General features: G+C 39.5%; 1 protein-coding gene across 1 annotated transcript in view; it reads right to left on the reverse strand.

Annotated features, from left to right (window-relative positions):
- Positions 1-21,892: 21,892 nt before the first annotated feature.
- Positions 21,893-25,881, reverse strand: part of CDH6 (cadherin 6) — a 56,261-nt gene continuing 52,272 nt past the window's right edge. The window contains exon 12 of the mRNA XM_071736632.1: positions 21,893-23,279. Within this exon, the coding sequence (XP_071592733.1) occupies positions 22,789-23,279 (491 nt within the window). The 3' untranslated portion in view covers positions 21,893-22,788. The remainder of the gene's footprint in view (positions 23,280-25,881) is intronic.

Here is a 25,881-nt window from a genome sequence, read left to right on the forward strand (position 1 = left end):
TTGCAGCTCTGTTTCCAGAGGCTACTTGGACTGGCAAACAAAAATCAGCTATCTCCCAACCCAGCAGCACTCCAAAATTCTAATATTTTCCAATATCCAGTTATAAAGTCCTCTCTTTAACAATAAAAAAGGAAAAAATCCAAATAAAAATCTCAAGATTTTTTTTACCAAATTGAGCAAGTCATATGAAAGTGCTGTTCTTCTGTTCTTGTGATGATAAACATTGTCAAGTACATGACAGTCTTAGCTTTGTCATCATTAAGAAAAAATAAACATCATGACATCCAAAAGAAATAGTAGGAAAAAAGCTCTTTTAAGGTTTGATGTTGAAAATTTTCCATTCAGTACTGTTGTCTCCTTCCTTTTTCCAAAAGCCAAGCCAAATGTTTTAAATATGTTTTCTACCTGTCAGAATGTGTCAGATTTTACAGCCAGTATTCTGGCTCAGTAGGTGTCTGTATACTAACAATCGAAAGCAATCTATGTGTTCTTGCTTAGTTGAAGTTTTTTTTGCATCAGGGCTTCCAAAATGATAGGACAATCCGAGCCTTATAAACCCTCACATCTTTCAGAGAATTCAGCGGCCTTACCCAGCAACTGTTTTTTAAGTCTTCACATTCCTTTTGCTGTCATTGCTATCAATGTTTTTGTGGGTTGCTTTGTTTTGTTTTTCATTTGTTGATGTTTTTGTTGTCTGTTTTTTAATCTGTTCTATAGCACTACTGTCTCCTGTTTCAAAGTTCCATGATCCTTAACTTTTGCTCAGCAGATACAGCATCAATTCCTTGCTCACTGTGAGAAAAGAAATGACTTTAAACTCTTTGTCTTTGCAAGTGTGCCCTCAACATTGATATCAGAGATCAAGTGCTAACAGCAAGCACAGGAGCCTTACTCTGCACCCATGTGAATAAAATACTGAGTCTTTCCAATATAAATAGGTGGGGATTCTGTCAGACATTTTAAGAGGCATGTAGTGATACATTTTTTCAAGCTTATATTGCAAATTTATGGAATTAGCTTAAGTTTGGCATATTTCACCTGTCAGCTTCTAGGTGGACATTTATACATGCAAGTAAGGAAAGAAAAGGAAGAATTGTTACATAAACATTAGAAAAAGATCTATTTCAACACTGCTGAGAAGCAGATTGATTTGGATAGAAGAGTATGTTGACCACTTCCAAATACATACTGGAAAATACGGAGTCTCATTGTAATGTAAAAAAAGTTCTCTGCCATGTGCTTGACATACTGATGGCTTTTAAAATGCATCAAGAGTTGAGTTTTATGTGAAGCTAGCATATAAATCTTAATTATAAGATATAGTAAATCAATACTTTTTATTAGAAGTAGAAGTGAGGTGATAAAACTTTAATATTTGAAGATACAATGGTGGGAAATAATCTAGAAATGCTGTGATATGAGTTGAGTTTAGTTAGGAACATATTTGGATATGTGTGTTTGGGGTAAATGCGGACATATGTACTTACTTATTTCTGAAACTTCTGAACTTTTCACTCACTGCAACATGATGCTTTTTTTACCATGAAAAATAAAGCCTCTTCTGTATTCATTGTTCTTCTAACAGTTATTTAAATATTGTTTGTATTGTAGTAGTTTCCAGAGATCTTCACTAACACTGAGAGTTTTTTTATATGAACACAAAATGACAGGCAGTCCCTGACCCAGAAAGAAACAGAAAGAAAGTAGTGACTTACTCAAAGCCACCAAACAGGCCAAGAGTAGAAATGAGAACAAAACCTGACTCTGCCAAGTTGTAGCTCCTGAGAGTCATCCTCTCTTCATACCACATAGCTACTTATTTACAGCATTTATCTTTAGATATGGTAGTTGTTTTATTTCTGCATTAATGAGGCCATTTTAAACTTCATGCACAGCAGACTGGGATACAGCTTTAAATCCTCTCTTTCATATGGAAAGCTTATGAAGTCCTTTTAAAGAGGAAAGACACCTGAAGTGGCTGGTGCTGTATGGTGGGAGTCTCCCTCTGCAACCAGCATGTTCCTGTTTTCCTGCCTTTGCTGCTGGGATCTTGCTGTCCCAGCATGGGCTCGTAGCTCCAAGGCCCCTGTTGTGACAGGGAATGTGACAGGCAGGTGTCACTGGGGTGGTGACAAGCAGTGTCACTCCGTGTGCTGTGGCAGAGCTGGAGCTGGCTCCATCGTGCATGTGCAGAACGAGGCAGGGCAAGGAAGGAGACAACAGCCAAAGCTCTGTTCTGGATTCACAACCAGACACTATGGCTGATGGTTTTCCAAAGCAGGTTACATCCTCCCCAAAGTAATTAGAGGTTAGTATGGCACTGAGAACATATAATATATTTAGCATGCTTTCAAAGAAAAATAAGCAAGCAAACAGCTGCTCTCCCATTCATGCAAAACACTTGATTTCAAAGTCCCTAAGAAATTACCTCTTTTCCTTGAAAAAAAGTCATTTGAAAACTGTTTCCCTTCCAGTTGTTGTTACAGATATGTAGAGGGGGCCATGGATTAATATCACTAAAAGAGAAGAGCATCCCCTCTTTCTCAGCCATACGTACCTGTTCCTGCAGGAGGATTAGCAGCTGCCAGATGATCCTGGCAGTAAAGGGACATGGAGATGGGGGCAAATGCACAGACAGAATGCTTGAGCATGGTCCCTGGGCTGGGAGCACCAGTGGGAAATCAGACAGTGCAGCTTCAGCCAGTAAGAAGGTAGGCAGAGGAATAAGCATGTTTTGGTTTGGTTTTTTTTCAGCCTTGACTGGCAGAAATTGGTGAGATAGGAGTTGACAGCTGAAGTCAGAAAGAGGATCTCTATAAGCTGTAGTTAATATCTTACTAAAAGTATTTCCTGTGAGGCAGCAGGAAAGAAGACAAGGCACCCAGAGGGCTGTATGAAGCTGAAAAGTCCAGTTTAATCAGCTCTTGCTTCCATATTCTTTGCTAATGGCTTATCTCATGGTTTCCCACATTTTGGGGGGGATTTTGGCCTGGTCCCACATGCATATACATTGTATGGATATACATATCCCTACATGTGTCAAACAGACAAGTATGTGTGTGTGTGTGTATAAAGTCTGGGACTGTGCAAGTGTGGGAGTGGAGGATGCCCAAAGAGACAGCTGCATGACTCCTCCTCTGCCTCCTGGGCAGATCTGTCATTTCTGGCTATCCTGTTTATCCTGTTTAATGATACTGACCTTTGTGTTGAGTAGGTTGGCCTGTTGCAAAGCTAGGATTTGTGGCCTTTTGGGACTTCAGTTATTTGGAAGATCGAGGATATTTTTTACTATATCAGGTCCAAAGAGGATGACTTCTGATGACCCAGCTGCCCTTATAATTTATTTGCCCTTTACCTTTTGACAGACAAAGTAAATTCAGATTTAGTCATATGTTAGAGACTGTCTAAACTTGAAGAACATTCTGGGCACAGAGTGGTTGGAGAGCAGCCAGACAGAGAGGGACCTGGGAGTCTGGATTGACAGGAAGCTGAACATGAGCCAGCAGTGTGCCCAGGTAGCCAAGAAGGCCAATGGCATCCTGGCCTGTATCAGGAACAGCGTGGCCAGCAGGTCCAAGGAAGTGATTCTGTCCCTGTATTCAGCGCTGGTGAGGCCACACCTCGAGTCCTGTGTCCAGTTCTGGGCCCCTCAGTTCAGGAAGGAGATTGAGGTCCCGGAGTGGGTCCAAAGGAGGGCAACCAGGCTGGTGAAGGGACTCGAGCACAGATCCTATGAGGAGAGGCTGAGGGAGCTGGGGGTGTTCAGCCTGGAGAAGGGGAGGCTCAGAGGAGACTTCATCACTCTCTACACCTCCCTGAAAGGAGGGGGTAGCCAGGGGGGGGTTGGTCTCTTTTCCCAGGCAACCTCAGCAAGACAAGAGGGCACGGTCTCAAGTTGTACCAGGGGAGGTTTAGGTTGGACATTAGAAAGAATTTCTTTGCTGAGAGGGTGATCAAGCATTGGAATGGGCTGTCCAGGGAAGTGGTGGATTCTCCATCCCTGGAGATATTTAAAAAGAGACTGGATGTGGCACTCAGTGCCATGGTCTGGTAACTGCAGCAGTAGTGGATCAAGGGTTGGACTTGAAGATCTCTGAGGTCCCTTCCAACCCAGCCAATTCTATGATTCTATGATTCTATGATTCTTTGTCTTATGGCAAAGGGATATTGAAAGTGGTTTTGAAAATACCTATTCTATGTTGCATGTACTTTCTTGGGGAAGCTAATCTTGAATTTGTAGTGTGGGTTTTATAAAGGACTTGTCTTGAAAAGTAGAAAAAAAAGTAAGAATTTGGATACAAGGGAGGAAGTATTGCCTCCAACTGTGTTGTCTTCGACAAGATCTTATGCCAGTGCTGCTTCATCTGTCTCTGAACAGATTGTTTCTTGCAGAACAGATTCCGTTTCTCTTTTACAGTTGTCCCCAAATATTATTTGATTTTCATACCCTACCTGATTGCACAGTCTTTTTTAGCTAAGTGAATCCCTTGGGATCAGGGCAGAAGAGTTCACACCTGAGATGTTCTACAGTGTGGCAGCAAATAACCTCACCTGGTTTGTAGTCCCTAGACTTGCACTGGCCCTGATCTTGCAATGCTTATACGTAAGATTAATCTTAATCATGTGACTCTTGAACTGAACATGTCAGCTGGGATTGGGAACTCACATGATTTTGACTTCCACGTTACCCCTGGCAACAGCTTTACAAGATTTTCTTGTCCGTACAGCTGTCTGCTGCCTGCAGTGGGACTGCAGCCGTGGTCACAGTCCAGAGACTCCCACTCTGTCCAGGTGGCCCCACACTTTGGTTAATACTCCCATAAAACAGAGCCAAAAATCCTGCCCTGTTTGCTTTCCTTCAGCTGTATTGGTTCTGCGAGGAAAAAAAAAAATGTAGTGCTTTCCGTGGTAAGTTAAGCAGCGCTCTCTGACTTCAAACAAGAAGGGGGTCTGCTGAGTAAAAAGGTAGTAATTCCACATTGTTGTTTTTCACAGCAGAGCTACACTGTAAGCACCAATCCTGAGAGGAACAAGAGCATAGTCAAATTAATGAAAAATAGGTTATGATGATAAATTATTAAAGTGGATAAAATTACCTTTTATTCGGAAGCTGCTGAAACTTTAAGGGTGAGATCCTTCTCTGGTATAAAAAGATTTAGCTTCATCACTTTCACGGAAACAGTGGGGACTTATATCATTTGATTGAGAATGTGATTATGAACAGCATAAGAAATCATTTAAAAATTGGTGGCACATACTTCATCTGCCTTGGGTGACAGCCATAAGGCAAATGTTTTCAATTCTGGCATGGCATAGCCTTTCTTTTGAGATCTGTGGTGTGATTTTAAAGGAGATGAGATAAAAGCTGCGCCTCTCCAAAGGCACCTTTTCTCTGATGTTAAAGGAAACAATGTAAAAATATGCCCACTAAATAAATCATCAGGGACTTTCAGAATAGATCACATCCTTCTGTCTTAAAACTTGTAATACAACTCAAGATGTTCACCTTAGCTCAGTTCCTTTTGTTCAGCAATTTTTCTGTACAAGGAGGCGTATGTAGAGAAGGCAAGTCTGAAGGAGACACCCTACAGTAAGAGGTTCCAGTGCACTGAGATAAAAAGCTCCTCTTTTGACTTCTGGCATGGCACTTTCAGAACTTTAATCCTCACTGATCCCCCCTGTACTTCCAAGGAGGAAATAGCAGAGAAAAGACTGAGGGCTTTTTTTTTTGCTGAAAGTGAATACCAGCGGCATGAATGTCTCTGTAGAACAGCCTCGGGTTTTGTAAGTACCCTAAGGTACTGAGAGAGCATTTAGGGAGGCTGCATCCCAAGGTCCAGTCACTGCTGTGGAAAACAGAGGAGAGGGGTAAGAACTGGGTTATCTGCTTTGTTTCTCTACTACTGGCATGCATCATTGTTAATTAACCCCAGCAAGTGCAACTTTAGAATGGCAAACCAAGGAGAAAAGTGTTAAGGGACTATGAACTTTGTCTTACCTTTCTCTCCTCTTTGCCTCCCATCAGTGTCCATGGGCTGGTATGAGTTCCTTACTGCTGCTCCAGCCTCTTCTTCTATTCATAGCAATGCTGGGGCTCTATCCAGCTACTCCTGTGTTATGGCCACTTGCCGAGGAACTCAGCTCAGGAGCTTTTTCTAGGAAAAGCTTAATGCCTCTTGGGACATGACAGAAGTCCTTTTGGAGCAGGTGATCAAGGTTATGTAGTCACCCAACTCTTTTTTTCACTGGGAGTTAAGACTTAACTTAGGGTTTTACTCATCTGCAAAATCAGAAAATTGCACTTCTTGACCTTATAATATTAGAAGTGTAAGCCTGGTATGGGTTTTTGAGCACTTGCATACAAGGTTATAGAGAGCTGTATGAGGACTTAAAACAGACTGTTGAATTAGAATGCTACCTGTGATAGGAGAAGTGGAAGTTATTGTACTGACTGCACAGTTAAGGATCCAAATGGCAAATTTATGTTCTGGGTTACTTAAGCTTGAATAGAAGTATAGGGTCTCATTCTAAATTAATCTGAGTTGATAGGGTCCTTCCCTTGAATTAATAAGCATTTATAGTGAGTTGAATCAAGCTGAATCTTGAAAGGAAACCTTGGCATGCCAGTAACTGAGACTTTAAAAGCATGAATTTGCAGTTTGTCAAAGTATCATGAAAATATTTCTGTGTACTAAATCATAATGCACGTAGTAAAAGACTGATTTCTCTTGAAAGAGAAAACCTATTGAAAACCCACCCCATGTTGAACAAGGGTCAGCCATTTACATAGCTTTCAACAGTCACCACTTACACCTGAACAGCTACAGGCTCTCTTGGAACATGATAGAATTTGAAATGCTTGAGGTAATGCAACTGAAGGAACATTCAATCAAATCAGTGCTCATTGCAAAAGAAGCATCTGTGTCTGTACACTGATTGAAGGAGCTGGATGGAAAGGGAACAAGATGATGAGCTGAGGAGACATGGTGACTGAAGTATGACTGATTAGAAGTTAAGGGAAAAAAGAAAAAAAAAGAATAGCACTGATGCCATCTGTCACAAAAGAAACAAAAATTATGAAGAAGCAGTTGTAATGAGAAAACAGATATGTTGCGAGTAACACAATTTGAAGCCTGTGCCAATTTGAACTTGATCAGACCATTGTAGAGAAAGTCATAGACAAAGTATCAGGAAAGACTTTCTTCTTTGTTTCCTCTCAAAACTTGTATTTTACAGATCTGCTCTCTTCATCTTTTTGTTCTTGGTCTGATGTTCTTAAATATGTGCATTAATTGCACCTCATCTACCTTTGAATTTTTCGCTAGACTAATTACTTCTAGTCTTCTGCTCATGTTTAGTCTAAACTTTTCCTTCCTTTGCTTACAGACATTACTACTACTGTTTTCTTTTGAGATTTAGTATAATTTCCTTCCTTCATTTACATTGTTACCTTGAAGATATTTACAGGCTATGCTCATTTTCCTCTGAGGTTTCTCTTTTCCCCAGTGTGGATTTTTTTTCAGTTTCTTTCTTTTTTCTTTTCTTTCCTTAATTTGTATGCTCCCTTTCTCTTTTTATCACCAGTGCAGCTAAGCATTTTGACTAATTTTACTTGTGATTTTTTTTTTCTCATATGTTTAAGTTTCAGAAACAACCTTAAAATGCTGTGAGGGACAGCATTTCCACAAAAATATTGCATAATATTATCTCTTTTATCATACTGGGTTTTCTTTTTAAAGTTCATCAGTAGCAAACGTCTTGTATCATTAAGCCAGCTGCCAGAGTTATGAAAATCAATAAAATAAAAATCTATAGACTTTTTTCAAGTAGGACTTCACATTTCTTTAATCGCTCAGTGGTGCATATCTTATTTGCCCAGACTTGCATAGGTTCTGTGTAACCTGTGGTATATGTGTGAGTCTGGTGCATGTGTTTGGACAAGCAGGGAGAGTCTGCACTCTGCAATTAAAATGCAAGAATGACATTAGGTGTGCATCTCTTGCTTTGAATGTTTTTCCATTTACGAAAGGCCACACCAGGTTTACAGCTAGATTTAAGCACATTGACCTGCATGTAGATAGATGTCTAACAGGATTTTCAGAAGTTAGTTGGCAAGCTGAGTTCCTAATCCTTAGTTTCCCGATTTCACCAGTTTACACCTGAATCCCTTTTGACAGCTATCTGTGCTTAATCACTTTGATGGGGTGGGAACTGACATTTTCTCTGTGGAGTGCTGAGAGCAGCAGAGCTCTGCCCTTACCAGATCCTCAGCAGAGCTCTGCCCTTACCAGATCTTCAGCAGTAGCAGCCTGAAAATGCCTAAGAGCAACAAACCAAAATCAAAGTGATGCTAAGGGGACAGGGAGTGGAAGTTAATATGAAGTGGAAGGAGCCAAGCAAAAAGATAAAAATTCAGCCCATCTGATGACAAGAGAGTGAAGAATTGATGATGAAAACCATCTGGATGGGGCACTGTCTTTCTGTTCTTTGCATATAGGCTGATAAAGTAAAGAAATAGAGGTTGGATGTATAAAAAGTACAAGATTATACCTTTCCTTGAAATCTCTGGCCTCACATTTGTTTATAAGGATTATCCAATGGAGGGAGAGCTGCAATCTGAGAATGTGCCTGCACTGACAGTACAGTGCCAGGGAGTGGGAATCTTGAATCTGTCAAAAAAATAGATGTGTATTGCTATCCATGAGCTTGAGAAGATACAGCTCCTTCACCCTGAACCCCCTGTTGCCAGTGGCTGCTGCTGTCAACCGGAGGGTTTGGTTTCAATATTGTGAGAAACCTCAGGCAATCTCACACAATGCAAGTGAGAAAATGACAGCCCTCTGATGATGCAGCCAGTTTTCCTGATCAGCGTGATTGTATGAGAGTGCTGTACTTAGTTATATCGATTTGTCTCTGAGAGCTCTTTCTGCCACATAAATCTCATTGAAAATCTTTAAAGATCCTGCCCCAGAAGGCCACTGTGTTTTCTTTCTCAGTAAAAAGAAGCAGAGTTAGGAATTCATTTCTCAGAGTTTCAACTAGAACAGCACAGTTATGAGGCAGGTCTGAATGCATCTCTATTTTACATTTTGAAACATGTAAAGCCAAGGTTGCACTTCATGATTATTCTCCACACCTAAGTAGTGCTACAATGAGCTGTACCTATCTCCTCTCCCTTTCTTTCTTAGTTCAAGAGGTTTGAATAAAGAAAATCACCTTTCTTTTAGATGGGGTTATTTGAAGGAGCATTGTGCTCATTGTAGCTCAAGGCTTAAGTACAATAGGCACCACATTTATAAAGATACTATTTGTGCCACTCTAGTTAAAAAGACTGATAGTGCTTCCCTGATAATTTTTTTTTTCTTTTGAGTAACTAAAATTATTTTGAATGTTTTACATTAAAAATAATGTATTTCAATTCAGCCAGAGCTTAGGAAGTCCAACATCCAAATTCATACAAATTCTCCATAGAGTTACCAACATGTCTGAGTCACAAATTGTGTCTTTGTTCATGGTGGGCTCGTTTCTTTTGGTATATATAGAATGAAATGAGAAAACACAAGTTTGACCTGTTTTTTTCCCCTGACAAAAATACATTTTTTAAGAAGGTCATTATTGAGTCTGAATTATCCATAACACAGAAAAAAAACCAGTTTGTGTAAACACATACACATGTGTGAGTTTTAGGCTGCTTAGGTACAGGTTAACTTGTATGATGTGGCTATGAATGTTTCAGGGACACTAAATGTTTGGTAACATTATTCTTTTTTCCTCTTTAATAGCCTGATAAATTATTTCTTGGCTTGCTCTGTTGCTCTGCCCAGATGCAGCCGTCTGTCCATGCATTGTAATAGGAGACCGGGGACTTCATTTCCTTCTCCTCTTTTTTTCTTCTAAACAAACTAACTCCAAGACCTATTACAACCAATATATGCCAAAGTGTCATTTATTAATTTAAACTGTGCAGCCCAGTGCAGCCTAAATGTAATTACCACAAAGCAGAACAAAGCTGACTTCATAAAACCAGGACATGGCAAGCGACATCTGATCTGACAAGCATCCTGCTGCAGGTGCAGAACCACTGGCAACTAAGGAGGGCATTGCACTAATCCAGGACATAATGGAAAATTAAACAGGCCACGATTTTGTCATTTATTGCAGAGGTACTAGTGCATTTGTAGGGAGCCAATTTCAAAGAAATGGGCCCTGTAGCTGTCCCCTCAAGTGGAGTAAGTTTGTGAATATGTCATTAGTTGTGTCCATGGATCCTGCCCTAGCATTTCTTCATGTGTTTGTGAGCTTCTTTGTATAAATATTCATATACTGACATTATGATAAATGACTTGAAGATGCAACAGCAAATGGATGAGAAATCCAATCAGTAAAACAGCAGATTTTGAGGACTGGAACAGGCAGTGCCTAAGAGTACATGTAATAATTTTATTACAAGTATGAACTCTCATACCTGCAGTATATCAGCACAAGCATGGAAGTGTTTTTTCAACTAATAGTTCAGACTGATTAGACTTTGAACCCTTGCCCAGACTTGAAGAAAATAAGGCACCAATATTTCTCAGATGTATGCATATTTTTAATTGTATGCACTAGGACTAGAGCATTTAGTTTCAGTGAACTTACAGACTGAATAATCATAAAATTCCGAAAATTTCAAAATCAGTTTCTGGGCCTCCATCATGTTCTAGAAACCAGTTCCATGTCTTTTGGATTGGCCTTTGCATTTTTGAGCTCCCCTTGATTAAATCTTGTGTTCTTGTGATATTAACAGTTCAGGTTTATGGGAGAGATGTAAATATGTTTTATGAAAATCCAAGTTATATTTCTGTCAGAAACAACATTCCACCATCTGATCCTCAGTATTCCTTTATATTGCCTGCATTGTCTGCCCCTTTTTTCCTCAGATGAGATAGAGACAGACTCTTGCCTCTCCGTGTCTGTGCTACCAAGGGGATGGAGAGGTAGGAAGATAGCACTACCCGGCCAGTGTTTTCAAGGGGAAGAGGATGTCCTAGAGCTACTTTCCCATTCTTCTCACTGTTGGATGAATGATATTTATATTTCCCTTTCCTGTACTCAATGCCCCTCACACCAAGAAAAAATAAAAATAAAAATAAAAAAATAAAAAAATAAAAAAATAAAAAAATAAAAAAATAAAAAAATAAATAAAAAAAAAAAAGTGCTTTATTTGCTAAGGAGGCTAGAAAGAGTTCTGGTGGCCTCTAATTCATTGCAGTTCCAATGGGATTGGGCAGTGGGAAGGCAATCTGAGCAGAAAATGTTTTCCCTTGGGTAACCAAGATATCTTCTGGAGTATGCATTTTCTCACTTCATCACAGTACCAGCTGCAGCAATGACAAGAATATCTCATGTACTGGCACCACTGCCCACGGAGGAAAGGTCTTTTGCACTTTGCCAACAACTAAAAGGTACCAAGTGAATACCCAGAACTATGTCCATCTGTGAAATGTGAGTACTCCATTCATACTCCATTTAAGGCTAAACCAGAGCATGAGCTTAAGAACCTGGCAGGGTTTCAAAAGACAAGATAGAGTAAAATGATAAGACTGAGTAATCATTAGCATAATAGCTTTACATGTAGTTAGCACTTAGTGGAAATGTAAATGTTTATGAATGTAGGTAGGCTATCCAGGGGGCAAAAGAAAGGACTTTCAAGAACACGAGCTGAATGAAACAGAATTTTGCAGTTCAGCTTTAGTCCAGTTGATCTAGAGTCTGGGTACACAGGAGGGGTGGCCAGAGCTGGTGCAAAATGAGCACTGCGTGCATCAGGGACATGGCCTTCACACTGGAGAGGGGTTGAGAGAGAGAAGGTATCACAGACAGCTGATGGGATTTGATGCTATCTCAGCTGACATACAGTGAGGGGTTGTTTTTTGTTTAGCAAGGTAATAGTTAACAGGCAATAAAATTAAATCCTGAAGTCTTGCCACAGTGTTTTATATATTATGATCCTCCAGCCAGAGATATTTTTTTTCTCACATGGTTCTTTTGTTTCATAGTTCCCAGGAACAACACCTATAAACAGTCCTTCTACCCTCTGCTGTTCTTCATGCTGGTTAACCTGCATTGTCTTTCAGCAGTCTCATTTCACTCCTGCCAGAATCAATGATAAAGTTCTGACTGTGCAAGGGAATGAGCCCATGGGCCAAATGGATATTTGGTATCAAAAGGTTTGAAGGGCTCTGTCTGCAAAAAGAATTGCATGAAGTATTTGCTCTAAAGACAAGTGCCTCTCTCTTATCTCCAGGGCATTTGTAATCAATCTTACATTACAAGTTGATTAAGTACTAAGATAGTAGAATAGTGAATCTCCAAGTGTACTTTTGACTTCTCTTTGTTATTCAAAAGCAACTGTAAATATTGCTTGGAGAAATGGTGATAAATCCAGAAAACAATAAAATCAAAATACCATCATAGTTGTTATTTCTAATTATGAGAACTTGGCAATGGGAACATTCATCACTGGATTTTTACCTAGAAGATTTTGAAAGTGGGCAGGATATTTGTTGGCTAAATATGTTGCCTATATATCCTGTGCTTTGTGCAAGCAGATAGTAGAACACATGGAATAATTTCTGTGCATAGATCATTTTACTAATATCCAGTGTGTGCTTCTCAAAATGCTGGTGGCGTCCACAGGAAGCCAAATAGAAAGTTGAAATCTGTTGTCTTCACAGATATGTAATAAGGGGTGTGTCTGGTGTGGGAAACTCTAGATTTGGTGCATTTGAAATGGTAACCTGACCTTTTTTCTCTTGCTCACTCACATGAAGAGGCATGGCTAAACCAGCTATAATTTGGAGCAGTAACAGGTGGCTTGGTTGCCTTGTCACTGGATTCCTTTTATCACTTTAGGCTTTCTGTCTTTGGCAATAGGCATTAGGTTCATGACCATCTGAACAGGAGTGATGAAGCCTGGACTGGCTTCATCAGATAAAGAGGAAGAGGAAGGCAGAGAGGACCTGGCTCCACACTCTTAACTATTTTGATGCTGGGGCATCAAAATGTTTAGCCGTGGCAAACCAAAGGTGAATCTAGCTCTGTTTTTTTGTTCTGACAGGGATGCCTGGGCACATGGAGGAGAAAAGTATCTGATGTGAACAATAGGGTGAAGAGTCCACCCTCTCCAAGCCAACAGTAAAAAGACATTTAGGAATGCTGTGTCAGAGACTGATCCAGTTGTACCCCTACCTTCTCCTTCTGTCCCTATGCTGTCTTCCTCACTCTTTCACTTGCTCTTTTATTCAGACCTCTTTTCAATGTCTTGTTACCAAAATTTAGGTTTGTTCTTTGGGGGTGTTTTGGGGTTTATTTTATTTTATTAAAGGAGGTTTGAGAGTTTGTTCTAATAAGGTAGAGCTGTAATTGGGAAATGGGTTAAGCTTGCTTCCAATTAAGATAATTGACGTGAAATACCCAATTGCATCCTGAGAGAAAATGAGTTCCCCAGCTGAGTTGTAGAAGTGAGCAGCTTTGTCTAACAATGTAGGCAGAAGCAGATGTTTAGAAAAACATGTAAAAGCAATCAGGAGGGGATTTATTAATTTGTTTATTAATTTACATGCATGCATGAGCAGACAGTCAGCAAAGTACCAAGTTTAGAATAGGTAAAGTTCCAGCAGCAGGTACAAGGAAATCTGTATACAGGTAAATCTTGGTGGGTTTTTTTTTTTTTTTTGGTTGGTTGGTTGGTTTTTATTTTGTTTTTTGGTTGGTTGGTTTTGGTGGGGTTTTGGTGTGTTTTTTGTTTGTTTGTGTGGGTTTTTTTGTGGCTTGTTTGTGTGGGTTTTATTTGTTTTTTAATATAAAGGAGGAACTACCTAAAAGTTTTTTGGAAGACTAAGGGCAGTGCATCTCCTTGAATAGTCTTCCTGACTCTGTTCCCCTGATCCTAGGAATTTTTTCTATATACATGATAAAGTAAGGGCTATAAGTATCTCCATAGCTAGTAAAAAATATACATGGTTTTGTATACTGTGTAGTTTTCCAAAGTCAAAAAATAATGAATACTAGAATTATTCTGAAATAAGTAGCGGCTGACAATGCTCATGTTTGCCTTCTAACTTGTGGGGAATAAGAAAGTAGAATCAACTTTTCTGATCAGATGGAAAGAGGATGCTTGTGGCTCTCTAATGTGAGGACAAACAGCTGCTGAGAACCTGTTGGTGTGATCAGTTTGGAGAGAATGAAATGAAGAGGGTGGGTGTTTGCTAGGTAGCTGCTGAAGCTGGAAACAGGGGAAGATGTACTAGGGCTGGTAAGACAGAAGAAAGGCTTCAGAGGCTTTGGATAAGAATATGCTGGTTGTTTTACAATGTCTATACCTTGCCCAGCATATTTGGATTTCATTTGAAGTATCAAAAGTAACGTTATCTGAGATTAAAATTGGAAGGACCATTCACATTGTTGCTCATGTAAATGATCATTCCTGTGATTCTTTTAATATTAAAGCATCAGTTAAATGTTTTGTTCTTCTCTTTGGTTTCCTTTTTTGAGCTGTTCTTGTAATTCAACAAGGATTGGTTAAAGTTTTTGAAGTAAGAGATGGCAGGCTTTGATGGCTTTTCTGGCTAACTTGTCTCTATGATGACTTTGGTAGTACTAATGAAAGGTGAAAACTGGGAGGATTTGTGTGCTGTACAGGAATTTGTCTTACCTAGATAAAGCTGGCAAATCAATGTCTGAAAATCAACTAATTTTTATGGCTGAAAACTAGTCTTAAGTTGACTTTTCTTTGTGATTGAGGTGCTCTTTGATGTATTAAGTCAGAAGATGGGAAACATGGCAGATTCCTCTTTCATGTAAAAAAGAATAGTGGGGGGTCCTCTGTTCTACTTCTGCCACTCAGAGCCTCAGTGCACGTGGAGGGTTGCAGAGCCTGGACCACCTCTCAATAGGTGGACAACCAGCATTACTGCTCCTGCTCCTGCTTTCTTTGTTTGGAGGATGGAAAAACTCAAGCTGGTGTTCTTTGTAATCTGGTAGGGCTGCTCTAATAGAAAAAATAATGGAGCCAAGAGATGAGGTAACTGGAGCCTCTGTGCTGGCACCTGCAAGTGTATGTCCTTACTGCAGGAGGGGAGGTAGATAAATTGTCCATGCACAGAGCAGTGCTTTGTTTCTGTGATTTGGTGTTCAGCAAGTGAGATCATAAAAATAATGATTATTGTGTAGACCGATGTATTTATAGCCTTATGATCTACTACTGAGTGTCTAAAACAGTTGGTTTCTTGGGCTATTCATACAGAAGTTTTCTTCTGAAGGTTCACCAAAGATTGCAGGTGGACTAATGGAAGGTTAAGGCTAATTTCTCTCATCAGTTTAAAAGTTATTCAGTTCTTTCATAAACCACGTATGAGTTTCAGTGTTAAACTGGTTGCTTTTTGTTATTCTTTCTAATGCTTTTGTGAAGTTTTGCTTCACGGTTACCTTTCCCACTCTTTTTTTGGCCTTGTATTTAGAAAGGAATTTAAGCATGATGGAATTTCTGAAGATCTAGACAGATCTTTTATTGAGGAAGTGTTAAAATGGATAATTTTCCCTGGAGGCTGTTCTTATGTTAAAAGATATTGCAAATGACATTTGGTCACTCCATAAATGAACTGTGCCTTTAAGTCTTCTTTTGGACTTCATGTACTGAAAGTAGAATAACTGAACAATGCTGTTATAAACTACATGATCATTGTATGCTTCAGTAAAGGCATTCCACATGCTTTGCTTATACAAAGCTCCTGCTGACTTATCCTGGGAAATCTTGGCTAGTTACAATTTGGCTCGTGATCATAGATGAATATCCTCCTCACAGTAAGCATCACTAAATGATGCTTTCTGAAATTATATCACTCTTTCAGGAGGTCTCACTGATCACAGAATTGTGATTCTACTGCTCTTATAGCATGTTGCAAGCCAGACACTTACAAATGGCATTTAAAAGACTGAGTCAATTTACCCTTGTGTCTTAAAGTGATTGCAGAATCTTTGTGAAGGTTTATCTTTATAATAGTGTTGTAAATATAAAACATAGATTGACAGAATTAGGAAAAAACCCACCAGGTTAGAAAAAAACAATTTATTAAGTAGTATCATATAAATAACTTGTTACAAAAATCAATTTGCAAAAAGGCAAATTTACTCTGTGAGAAATTGTTGCTCAAATTGGTTTCTCATTAAATCGTTAAATTGAATTTCCCCCTGCCCCCCACCCCCCAAAAAAGAAGCCAGTACAGTGAACGGGAAATATGAGGGAGAGAGTGCACACTTGCTATCTGACTATAACAAATAGCCCATCCACACTTCAGAAGAGATGATCATTCCAGAATGGGTCCCTTTGCAACACAGGGAAGCTTCTAGGTATAAATCTCTTGGGTGTCAAAAATCTTATTGCCCAAATCAAATGTCCCTCTGTGCTGAGCAGTGAGCAGATCCATCCGTCAGCCATGCTGAGGCTCCTTTGGCATAACCAGAGGATGACATCGTGAGAGACTGTGGCTGGAGCATGCCAGCAAGTAAATCTTCCCAGGTGGTGGCATCAGTTTCAATCTATGCTTGAAAGTGTTTTTAATTAAAAAAATCAATACCGAAAAGCATTTATTTTAAGGGTTTTAAAATTACAAATCGCAACAGGAGTTTGCCAGATTGATTTTGCTCAGTAACACAGTTAAGATGCACACAGCATTTATTATAAGGCCTTTCTTTTGACTTTTCAAAGCAATGAAAGGAATCACAGAATTAAAACAGTATAGTGATAATGAAGAGTTTCCAAAACTTTTGTGTGTCAAAATCCAGAACAATTTTGTGTTTGCAATCTTTTCTCTTTGTCACGTTCACCTGAATGCTTAATAATTCTATACAGTTTATTCTTTAATAAACACCGAAGTAATAGATCATAGAAAACTAAAAGCTTATAGAAAGTGTCTCCAGGTATATTTACATAAATAGTGCAGTCTCATAGGAAAGGTCAAAAGCCCATGGGAGTGGAAAAGATTTCTCTATGTGGAGGACTTATGCCTTATTTATCAAATCAACTTTGCGGAAGGAGAAATTCGAAGTTAGCAGTGCCTTTTTTATTGTTTGTATTTGGTTTTTTGGTTGGGTTTTTTTAAGAAAGCAGAAGACACATGCAGAAAAAATGTAAGAGCAGATTTTGTAAAAGTGCCTTGGAAATCCAGTAACTCTACAAATACTACATGACAGCTTTGTGGATTTTAAGTGACATGGGCCCACCTTGTACAATACTGATTACCTCCATCACACCTCCTCAGCCAATTAATTTTCTGTTCTTCCAGAAACTCCCAATTCTATCTACTCCCTGCAGCCCCACCCATGACTTTTGGATACCTGCTGCTGAATTTTATAAACTGTTCTTTGGGAAAGTATATAGTGTATGTCAAAGGCAGGTCTGATCTGAAAAGTGTAATGTTGAAAAATGATGGGCAGGATCAAGCTGTGGGGTTTATTTTGTGTTTTGTTTTGGTTTTTTTTGTTTTAGCATTAGAACATTACTTTGGCTGCTGTGTTTTATCCTCACTTTCTGGAGCAAGGCATGCAGCTGTAGACATTAAATATGTTTTTGTTCCCTTCAAGTACAGAAACAGTCGCTAAGAAAACAAGATTTTCTGAAGACTAAACTGAAAATAAAAACGTTGTGACTTTGACATTTATCAGAGGAGGCTACTGTTTCACAGGCCTAGAGGGGCTGGAAAAAGCCCTGCCTTTCACAACTTACAACATAGTTCATACTCATTGGAAGTAGCATAATGACTGTTAATTTGTCAGCTCTCATTTGACAAGGGAGCTCAGACTGAAGTGTTAATTGAAACACAGATGAACAGAAATTGAAACACAAACAGGGGATGGCAGCATCCAGTTGGGACAGTGATCTTCTGAAACATTTCAGTAGCACTTAAAGCCAAAGGAAACATGGAGAGATTTAAAACAGATGGTGGGAGGGAGAGCTAGCAAAGCAGTGTTCAGAGTTACCTGCTCAGAATCACTGTCCATAGTTCACTCTGCAGAAGGCCATCAAGATAGGTATGCTGTAGAAATTCAACACATTTTAATGATAGCCATGACAAAAGGACTTTCTTTCTTAGAGATCTAGGTTTAATTTGCTTGGTCTAAAAAAAAAAATGATGTCTTTCTTTCCATACATGCAAATCTCCCTCTGGCTGCTTTAGGAAAACTTGAATTGTTAGAAGTGACTGTGCACTCTTGGTCCTGCTCAACATGGATGAGTCTGGTTTTGACATATGGCCAGCTTCCAGTGCTCATTATTTCCCTTCTTTTTATTCATACTGTACACGTGCAGACACACATTCCCAAAGCCATTTCTCCCTGCACTACCTCATGACCATTCTGCTTTTTTATGGTACTACAGATATTCAGTTAGTTGGGTTTTGTGGTACGTTTTTGGTTTGTGAAAGAAAAATAAAAATGTTGTTTATTTAATGTAGCCTGCTACTTCCAAAACTTGATCATTTGAAGGTTGCCTCTCCCACTCACATTTAATAGGTAGAAAACGCCTGTCTGTAGAGTGAAATAAGACTTGACAACTAACAAAATTTCAAAAATCAGAAAAATAATACCCCTTTTGTAGGACAGATTTAGAAAATACAGGTGTTTGTATAGGTGGAATGTTCTTTCTCTATCAAGAATCTCCCCCAGCAATTTTTTTTACCAGCAATAACTTAAAAACAGAGCTGGGTTGTTTTTCCCATGGTTATATGCCTCTCTGTCTATGTCAGGTTTGAGAATGCATTCCATTCCTTTGGAACTGTTGGTAGAGCCCTGTGGAAACCCCCAAATTCTCTTGTTCAGTCCTAACCGCAAGTTTCTGCTGCAGCTCTCTTCCAAGACCTTGTCTACACAGAGATGTTCTCACACAACTGTATGGGAGGTGCGTGCTCGTGCTTCCTTGTACTGGTGCTGCTGTGGGATAGAATTGGTTTTAACCTAGAATAACCATTCTTCTGGAGAAAAAAAAAAACAAACAAACAAACAAAAAAACCCAATCATTTTTTTCTGGAGCAAAGTGATTTTTTAGGGACCCGGAATGAAATACCTCTATTAGAAACCATACTCCATTTCCAGTGCAGAGACATTGTTCTGCAGTACCAAGGCTGGCAAAATCTCCCATGGTAAACATGCCCCTGTTTCATGTGAACCCCACTGAATTCCTTGGTATCTTTTGATACATTCCCTAGTGTTAGATTGGATGTTTTTCCAAATTAAAAAACAGGTTCATTGCTCATCTCTCTGCCTGGCTTAGCTAAACTTTCTTATAATATTTCTTCTCAAACAGGTGTGGTTGTAAGGAGAACAGGCTTAAAATAGCCAGGAAACCCTTGTCACAGCCCATGGTCTTAACACTTGTTTTTCTATGAATGACAATTCTAGCATTGTGGAAAAGAATTGCCCAATATTAATTTCTATCCTTAAGCACACTGGCATGCAACAAAGTGCAAATAAATACTACTGTAAAGTTTTGCATTCACTGCAATATGGCACTTCCAAGATGTAATATGCAGCACTGATTTTATAAATTGCACTCTGTTACTGCCAAGCAAGAAGAAAAGACAGATTTGGATTAGTCTTGCTGTGTGAGAGTTGCTAATTCTGTCTAATTTTCAGGAAAAAGTAGATCTTAAAACCTAAATGCATAAATAATAATTTGGATGCAAGTTTGCTTTGAATTATCTTAGAAGAATCCATTTGCTATTCAGGCGCCACATTCCTGGTGACATAACAATTTTATATACAATGTATTTACATAACAGGCACGAGTAGCCACTCGTATTTACTCTGTCACTCACTGGACAAGATAAAACCTGCTTTCAACTAAAAGACAAAAAAGAAGAAAGAAAAGAAACCCACGTCTTGTGCTTGGACTGCTACTAACAATCATTAAATCAGACAAAATCACTGTGCGGGCATAGGAAAGTAGTTACAAGGGCATCAGTGGTCCTCCTGTTCTGTTTTTCCACCCCGAATGGTGACTGATGTATCTTAAAGACCAACCTGCAGGGTGGCCCAGCCCTTTCAGGGTGTGGGGTCTGTCCCCAGCCAAGTGTTGGTGACTCCTTTTTTCCCTCTGGGTGAGAGAGTGGCTCGCAAGGCCAAATACGTGTGTGGTTCCACAGCTACCCCTGCCATCCCTGCTGCATACAAATCTGTTTCCTCAGGGCACGAGGAGGGGAAGGGATGGTTCACTAGCTTGCACTGGGGATCCAGATGGACTCTGAGCTTGAAGCAATTTGCTGAAGCCAACCCCATGCAGAGAAGGTTGGGACACAGGCGTGTGTTAAGGAGCCATTAGGATGGAGCCCCTGGAGGGGGTACACACTGACTGTCCCCACTGATTGTATGAGGAAGGCAGCCTGAAGTTAAAGTGAGCTGTGGAGGGTTGTGCTGAGCATCTCTGATCCTCCACGTATCTGAACTCCAGATGATTGATTCCCCCCCGTTTTTCAGAATCAGCTTTTGGACCGGTTGCCTCCTGGATGCTCTGGTTTCAGGAAAGCCACAAAGGCCTAGATTTTTAAAGGCTTTTATCATCTTAAATGACAAGCAATTAGCTGTCTTGTCTGAAAGCTGTAATTGTGCATTGCTCCCCTCTGTGAAGGAGTCCTTCCCCATCCCACCTGAGCACCACAATGTGGCTCTCATCCTCTTCACTGTGAGCTGGTTCACAAAACCTGAAATTGTCATCATACTTGTATAAGTCTAATACTCAGAAATCTTACTGTTCTCTTTATTTAACTCTCTAGGAGTGACAGATTCCAGGGATTAATTTTTAATCTCTTTAAATTTTCTATTTATTACCTTTTTTCCCTTCTCTCTTTATTTTTAGCATAAATTGGAGCTGCTGTTTAGTTTTCAAACTGATTCACTCAGGGGAGAGGGGGAATAGATCCATGCCTGTAATTCTGGTATTAAATACTGTTTCAAAACAAAAGAAATGAATTTTTTTAATATATTGGATATATTTTAAAAAATAAAAGATTCCTTCTTTGCACAGTGCCGTGGGATGTGTCCCTGCTTTGGCACACAGGGTAGCTTTTATCTCCTGGAATTGGTTATGTCCCATAGCAGCCCATTAGGGTTTTCTCCATATAGCCTCTCCTAGTAGGTTGGATTTGAAGAGCAGCAAGAGCGTGCATTTGAGAGACCAATAGAAATACTGAATGGTGCACAAGCTGTAAAGAAAATTGTTTTGGTCTGAGACTATGTAATCTTCCCCCACCAGGTTAAAAATTACTTAGCTTGGCAAAGCAGATAAACACACACACACACACACACAGACTTACGATTAAAATTTTACCTTTTGATGAAGTCTTTAGCAACCCTGGGTGAGTAGTTTATTTTTAAAAAATGAATCATAGTTATGAATACTATGTTTCAGGCCACTGAAATGATAATTGATTCTTGCTTACTTCAGCGTTAAGGGTTTGAAATTGGAAAAAAAAACCCAAAAACAACCACCCAAAAGCACAAGAAATTACTTCCTCTGGCAGAATGCCAGCATTTTCCATATCTAAAGCATTTTTCAAATGACTTCTATAACTCTAGCAACATCCTGATGAGGTAGGCATTATTTCCCCACTTTACAGATGGCAAAACTGGGTAGTCAGTGAGGAAGCCACCCTGGGCATCCAGGCAGGGAAAGTCAGGACAACCAAAGCACCCTTTCATCCTTTGCAGTTGCTCCTTTTGTCCCGAGGGGTGGCAGTCACCTTGAGGCTACCACCCCTACATGAGAACAGTCAGAAGTAGATGGACATAAAAAGCCTGACTCCTGCCTCCCCGGCACAGTGGCCATCACTGAACTGATGAAGGTGAAGGCCCATTGAGGAAGTACAAAGGAAAGCACAGTTACAATCTGTTCCTTCCTCCAAGTCATCATCTAATCTGGAGCTGGGTTAGAGGACTTTCCCTACAGCACAAAGCAAGTCCAGGTAAGAACTGGGAAACCATCCAAGAATTAGATATCAGGGCTACTGACCACACACATGCACACACGCACATCTCTCCAGCAATGCTAGGTTGGAAGCATATATACATAGCAGTTGATGAACTATATATATGTGTGTGTTAGTATGATTCAGTGCATTGGGGGCGATGGCGAGTTCTAGAAAAACACATAGGTTTAAATGACCATTAGGCTTTTCTACCCTCCTTATGAGTAAAATGCATGTTTGATGTTTTTTTTTCTCAGCTTACTCTACTTGTATAATAAACCTTCATTCCATCACCACTACTTTTGACTATAATACATAGGGTAAACTAGGGTACCTCATTACATTGGGATGTGCAATACACAATTGACAGCGCAGTCGTCTGAGCTGAATAGTCTGAATACAAGTAAGAAGAGCAAGTGAGCTTAAACATATACTATACTCCAATTTACAATATAAGCAGAACAAGTAAAAATATTGCTCCCCATCTGATCCCTTTTTTCCCCTCAACTACTGCCGTGCCTGTAAGGTTGACTTGGTAAACTGGATGCACTAAAATAAGAATTTTGCCTCTTGGAAGCTCATGAAATGATAATTGAAAAAAGTTTTCTGACGGCTGATCCACACAGATTGCAGTCTTTAGACAATTTGGATGGGTGGAGCAGAAAACCCTTTCATGCGGCTGTGGAGAAACAAAGAAATAGCCACTTCACAAACCTCAATGCTGTTTCTGAAAATGAGGAAGGGAAACAAAACAAACAAACAAAAAAGGAAAAAAAAAAAAAAAGGCAAGATATTAAGAGTCTTTGTCACTGTCCATTGCGCCATACATATCTGCCAGCTTTTTAAACCGAGGCCCCCAGTCACTGAGGTAATCATAGTCCTGATCTCCGTCCGTAGTCACCGACTCCAAGGAGCTGAGGGACTCGGCCACAGAACCATTACCTTCGTACGCGTAGGTTGCTAACGAGTCATATGGAGGGGCCGCTGGATCTGCATCATTTTCCTTTAACCTTTGGTTAATGAAATCTCTGACATCCGTGTTGTCTCGTGCCGTTGTAGTCCGCCGCGGCATAAAAAGTGTTTCTGGCACAATGTCCCTGCGCAATTTGTTATCGTCTATGGCTTCGGGATTCCTCAGCGTGCCGATATCAAACGCCTGGGTGTCTTCCTCTCCACCACCTTCATCGTTATAGCTGACAATGTTGTCTCTGATGTCTTCTTTGGAAATAATCAAAGGCTCTTTTTTCCGCTGCCGTCTCAGTGCTGCAAACAGCACCACTGTAACTGGAAACAAAAAAAATAACAGGGGAAGAACAAGGGGAAGGTTAATCCCTCGCTCCATTAAAACCCAGAAGAAACGCTGCGCCTCGGCTCATATCTGAAGTTTTAAAAGATGTTTTTTTGCAATATTGCAAATGCGCACGGCAGGTTTTCAGACTGTGCTTGCTCTGCCTGAAAGTACCCTGGGAGATTAAATGGCATGGATATGCACTAGAAGAAAGGAGATGTCAAGCTCATAAGAAGCCAAGTGGAGTGAATTTTTGTCAGTAGACACATTTTTACCCAGAGTCATATAGCAATTTTATTGCTTTGAGAAAAGAACAAATTTCATGAGTTGGGGGGTGGGAGGGAAGAAATACTTCCTCCAAAATAAGTAATATCAGATGTTATTTACCAACCCCTAAGGATGAGATGCAACTTTTGCTATGGACCAGGCTGGTATCTACTGGGCTAGCATAAAAGGCTAGAAAAGTTGCATTTCAAGATAAGTAAATCTATTCTCCAGGGGCAAAAAGCTTGGAATATGGAGTAGATTTTCAGCCAACAGAAAGTTCATCTTTTGTTAACTTCCCTGTCATGTTTTCACAAGGTACATCACCTTAAAAAAAGTACATGACTTAAACTGTAGACTGACGAGATACAGTAATCATATTTTTTAATTTGCAAAAGGCTTGAGATTTCTCAGATAGGTATTTTATGCTTTTCATTCTAAAATGTGTGTGTATACACATATATTTTTCATCTTTTTGGAGGGAAGTAACTTTTTCCAAGGCTATGATCCAAATTTAAATATTTTTACCTAATAATGACCCTTGGTACTGGAGGAGAAGTGGGCACAGAGGGTGGAAGGGGGCACATTCAATACTTCATTTTCTTTAAAAGGCCATTTAAGATTTCTTCATTAGATTTTATTGTAATGGTGAATGTCTGAATATTTACAAATGAACAGCAGCAAGAAGTAGGGATATATTACTACTATCACGGTTTTTTTGATAGTCTAAGGCCCACAGTGCTCACCATTTCAGCTCTGAAGTGAAAACTTTAAGAAAAGACACATCTTGCTGTGTTTATAGTTGTTTCATAGCAAAGGGAAGCAACTAAGGCCTGAACTCCCTGATATGAGATGATAAGGTGGATCAAAATTATCATTCATGTCAGCTGTACTTCTAAAATGGGGTGTGAGTCAAAGCACAGTGACTATTCAAGACTTTTTTTTTTTGGCCTTTCCTCATTTTTAACCCTATTAAGGTCAATTCCGAGGGCTAAGGACCAAACCCAAAATTTTAGTCCACTGAAACTTATCTGTCTTAGATTCCTTCAACAAAAAAAATCTGATTTTTTTATTTGTTAGTTTTGTTTTTAAATGGTGGACTTCATGGAAGGATTGCTTAGAGCTGGGTGCTCTCTGTTTAGTGTGCTCAAACATTTTGTGTAAGAGTCCCATTTTTTCTGCCCATTGATTAAAGAGGGATCCCAAGAAGAGAGCATAAAGTCAGAAAATGCTCTAATTCCTGCTGTATCTTTTACTCAAAATAGTATAAGGGAGAACATAGGTAAATATGAGTTTAAAGGAAATATGTTAGGCTGTGAAACTGAAGGAATTAGGAGGATTGGTTCAGATGGTGAATGCTTCAGGCTCTCACCCTAATGATGTGGGCTTACTTGCAGTGTTATGTAAAAGCTGTAACCTCAGTGATGCTTCTTTGTGCTGCAGTGGAAAAATGCAGTAAAAGAATTCTCTTAAGAGCATAAAGCTGTGACACTATGTGGGAGGACTGGGGAAAGGTCTGTGTGAGAGAACAGAAATAGAGAAAATTCTGGACAATTTAAAAGCACAGCACTGATTATGAAAGGGCTTCTGAAACAGGGATTGATCTGAGAAATTGTAGCAACGACAGTTCTTACATGGAAGCGTTGTAGAACTATCTCATTAACAAAAAAGGTGTTACACAGAATATGCAAGAATTAGACTTATAATTATGTCACATCTCTGATGCTTGGGTTTTCTTATTTTGCTCTAGACTTGCAGGCAAAAGAAAACCCATTAGAATTTATATGTTAAACATTTATTTACATGTCACTGTTTAGCAGTATCTGAGGCCTCCAGATAAGCTGCTGGATGTACTCAAACTGCAAATAAACCTACCATCTTACAGGCACTTTTTGTTACTACTAAATTTTAAGTCATGGCTCAGATCTGCCCAGCATATTGTTTTTCACCCAGTAATTGTTGCACATGCAAAGCCTGCAACCAGCCTGAAAATGGAAAATTATATAGCTGAGTTAATTGAAAATCTGCTTATGGTGCATGGTGGTGTGAACAGTAATTGACATAAAGTGCTGCTTAGCACACAGAATCAATTATTTTCGATTGACATAAACCAGGAAATCGTTTAATGTCAGATTGATATTAATGAGCATAGTTGTACTAACAAGTGAGAGACTATCTGAAGCATTAGATTTCTTTTACTGGTAAGGAACTTGATACAAAGAGAGCTAAGTCCTTAGAGGCAATGGTACCATGCTTTGAAAAGTGAATTTAATGGCAAATTAAGGGTAAAATTGTTATTGTGGGAATCTTTTCTGCAAATGGGATAGTGCTTAT

This window comes from Heliangelus exortis, chromosome 2 (assembly GCF_036169615.1).
Source record: "Heliangelus exortis chromosome 2, bHelExo1.hap1, whole genome shotgun sequence".
Taxonomy (NCBI): domain Eukaryota; kingdom Metazoa; phylum Chordata; class Aves; order Apodiformes; family Trochilidae; genus Heliangelus; species Heliangelus exortis.